This window comes from Arachis ipaensis, chromosome B6 (genome assembly GCF_059453495.1).
Source record: "Arachis ipaensis isolate K30076 ecotype BB chromosome B6, ASM5945349v1, whole genome shotgun sequence".
NCBI classification, from domain to species: Eukaryota; Viridiplantae; Streptophyta; class Magnoliopsida; order Fabales; family Fabaceae; genus Arachis; species Arachis ipaensis.
In genome coordinates, this window is record NC_142441.1 from 149,043,202 (window position 1) to 149,046,013 (window position 2,812).

The 2,812-nt window shown below is 45.9% G+C and overlaps 1 protein-coding gene across 1 annotated transcript; it reads left to right on the forward strand.

Annotated features, from left to right (window-relative positions):
• The first annotated feature begins 1,717 nt into the window (after positions 1–1,717).
• Positions 1,718–2,506, forward strand: LOC107647708 (uncharacterized). The gene has a single exon (XM_016351762.1). The coding sequence runs from the start codon at positions 1,718–1,720 to the stop codon at positions 2,504–2,506; it is 789 nt and encodes a 262-aa protein (XP_016207248.1).
• Positions 2,507–2,812: the final 306 nt, after the last annotated feature.

The window sequence follows — 2,812 nt, forward strand, 5'->3', positions numbered from 1 at the left end:
AGACAGAACGTAGTGAGACCAGAAGAGTGTGGCTAGAATGTCATGGAGTCCCTCTACATGTTTGGTCAGAAAAGACTTTCAATACAATAGGCGGCCTTTGGGGAGAAGTAGTCAAGTGTGACGACGTGACAAAGTCTGCTTCATCCTTCAGTGTTGGGAGAGTGTTAATTGATACCTGTGTTTTTGACGAAATAAAGGAAAGGATTCATATTACGGTTGGGACTAGTGGATTTGATGTTTTTGTGAAGGAAATAGGACGCGAAATATACGGAGATGATTGCTTTCTGGGAACCACAGGCGTGAAGTCAATATGTGAAAACGTAAGTTCACAAACCGGAGAAAAGTTGTTGATGGCGGCAATGTGGGATCCGGCAGCTGACCTAATCGGAACAGGTGCTAACGACGGTGGTGAAAATAAGGGTACTTTGGTCACAGCAGACATTTTTTTGAATGATTGCAATAAAGACAATTTAATTGTTTTGAAGAGGCAACGGATGTCGAATCAATACGAATTAAAGGGGATTAATAACGATGCTGATCTTGGAGGATTTGATGAGTGTGGATCGGAGAGAACGGTCACTCAGATTTGCATTGAAAAAAGAAGTGGGACCAAACAGGATGAGAAAAGAATGCACGGAGAGGTTGAGATTAATGGGTGCTTACAAAGGAGAGAGGCCCACAAGGCTATTCAAAATGCTGGGCATCTATTGGGCCATTCAACAACTGGGCCTCAAGAAGTTTATTGGAGTGAAGGGTTGCTGTGTGGAATCCAACAACTCCAAATATGCGGTCTCCAAGGAAAGTTGAATGGAGCATCTCTCCAAAAAAGGGCCGGACGTGAGGAAAGGCTGGGTAATGAGCCTCCTGTTGAAACTGGGCCTGGAAAGCATAACGGGGTAAGGAAGGAATCAGAAACTGGAAATAAAGATGGGCTGGGCCAGGCACTTCCTCGTGGATCTGGGTCGAAGGAGCCGGGTAGAGAGAACCAACAGTATCAACGCGATTCTGATCCAGGTCTGTCGGTTCCCTGCGCTGCCGGGTCGAGGAACGTTGAAGCTATCCATGTCGGAGACGCAGTTCATGAAACTGGCTGCACGACTCTTCCCCGGGGAGATGAGGTGGATAACCGGGGTGTCTTCCCTGCCTGTGCATCGATGAGGGAGGCGTCTGAACGGCCGGGCATCACTGACGACTGGACTGGCGAGAGAACAGAGGAACGAGGCCGTGTGGAGGCTCTGTGCGCCGATGAAGGGTCCGAAGGAAGGGTGGTCCGAAGAAGGCCGGTTGCTGTTGATGCCGAACCGGAAGAGGACAGTCTCACTAAGGAAGGAACCAGCCGGTCTGAACAAGGATACCAACTTTTACTATGTCAGATAAAGGTGTGTGAATTGGAAGAAAGGGAAGATGAAGGTGTGGGTCAAGGGAATGTGAAGGACTGTAATAATGAGGATGCGGGTTCCGAGACAGAACTTGAACACGCACCACCAGATGATGAGCAGAGGGATACACAGGCAAAACAGTTAGTAGAAAATAAGGAAACGTTGAAGCTAGCAGTGGAGTCAGGTGCAGTTTTCTATGACGATGAGGAAGATCTTATGGCGATTCTACAAAGTCAGAATGAAGTAATTGCAGCAAAAAGAAAAATGGCAAAACAGAGGGAGAAAGCTAGAAGAAGCAGGCCCAAACAACATAACAAGGTGTGTAAAAACTATTTTAAATGATTTATAGTTGCTGGAATGTTAGAGGACTAGGAGGGTATGGAAAATGGTGCATGGTGAAAGAATTGAAGAAAAAATATAGATTGAATATGCTAGGCTTGATTGAAACCAAGAAGGAGTCTGTGTCTAGGTTTGATGTAGCACGTCTGTGGGGTTGTGATACGGTGGACTGGGAGTGTGTGGAGTCTGTTGGTGCGTCGGGTGGTTTGCTGTTAATGTGGGATAATTTTCTATTTACAAGACTAAATTGCTATAAAGGGGACGGTTGGCTAAGCGTGGAGGGTATTCTGACAAAAAACAATTTCAAATGTGTTTTCTGCTTGGTATATGGTGCACATGTTAGGAGTGAAAAACTGGTAATGTGGGAGGAGTTAAGCTACATGGTGGGTCTTTGTCAGGTTCCGTTTTGCTTCATGGGAGACTTCAATGAAATACTACAGTTGGAAGAAAGGAAAGGTGCTACTAGTCTACCGGCATCTGTGGAGGATTTCAAGGACTGGGTACAAGATTTGCAGTTAGTTGATTTACCTTTAACTGACCGGAAGTTCACATGGTTTCGAGGTCAATCGTGTAGCCGCATTGACAGGATCCTGGTCAGTTTGGAGTGGCTTGAGGAGTTTCCAGACACTCGTCTGAAAGGAGGACCACGAGGCCTATCAGACCATTGTCCATTGATATTAGAAGACTCTAGAATCGGTGCGGGCCCAAGACCTTTTCGCAGTTTGGATTCCTGGTTTACACATGAGGGATTTCTGAAGCTGGTAAAGGATGAGTGGAGGAAACTGTGAGAAGACATGTTTACAAACAAGCTGAAGGCGTTGACAGTACCGCTCAGGAGGTGGCATATGGATAATTTTGGTGATATGGATAACAGGATAAAGAAGTTTGAGGAGGAGATTAAGAAGATTGATGACAAGGTCAGTGCTGGTAGTTATGATGGAACAATGGAGGCTAGACGTAAGGCGCTGGTGACTTGTTGTGCGAAGTGGTATGTCAGAAAAGAGCTGCATTGGAAGCAGATGTCCATATCCAAGCATGCTAGAGATATGGACAGGAACACTAGATACTTCCATAACTTAGCTTCAGCAAGAAGG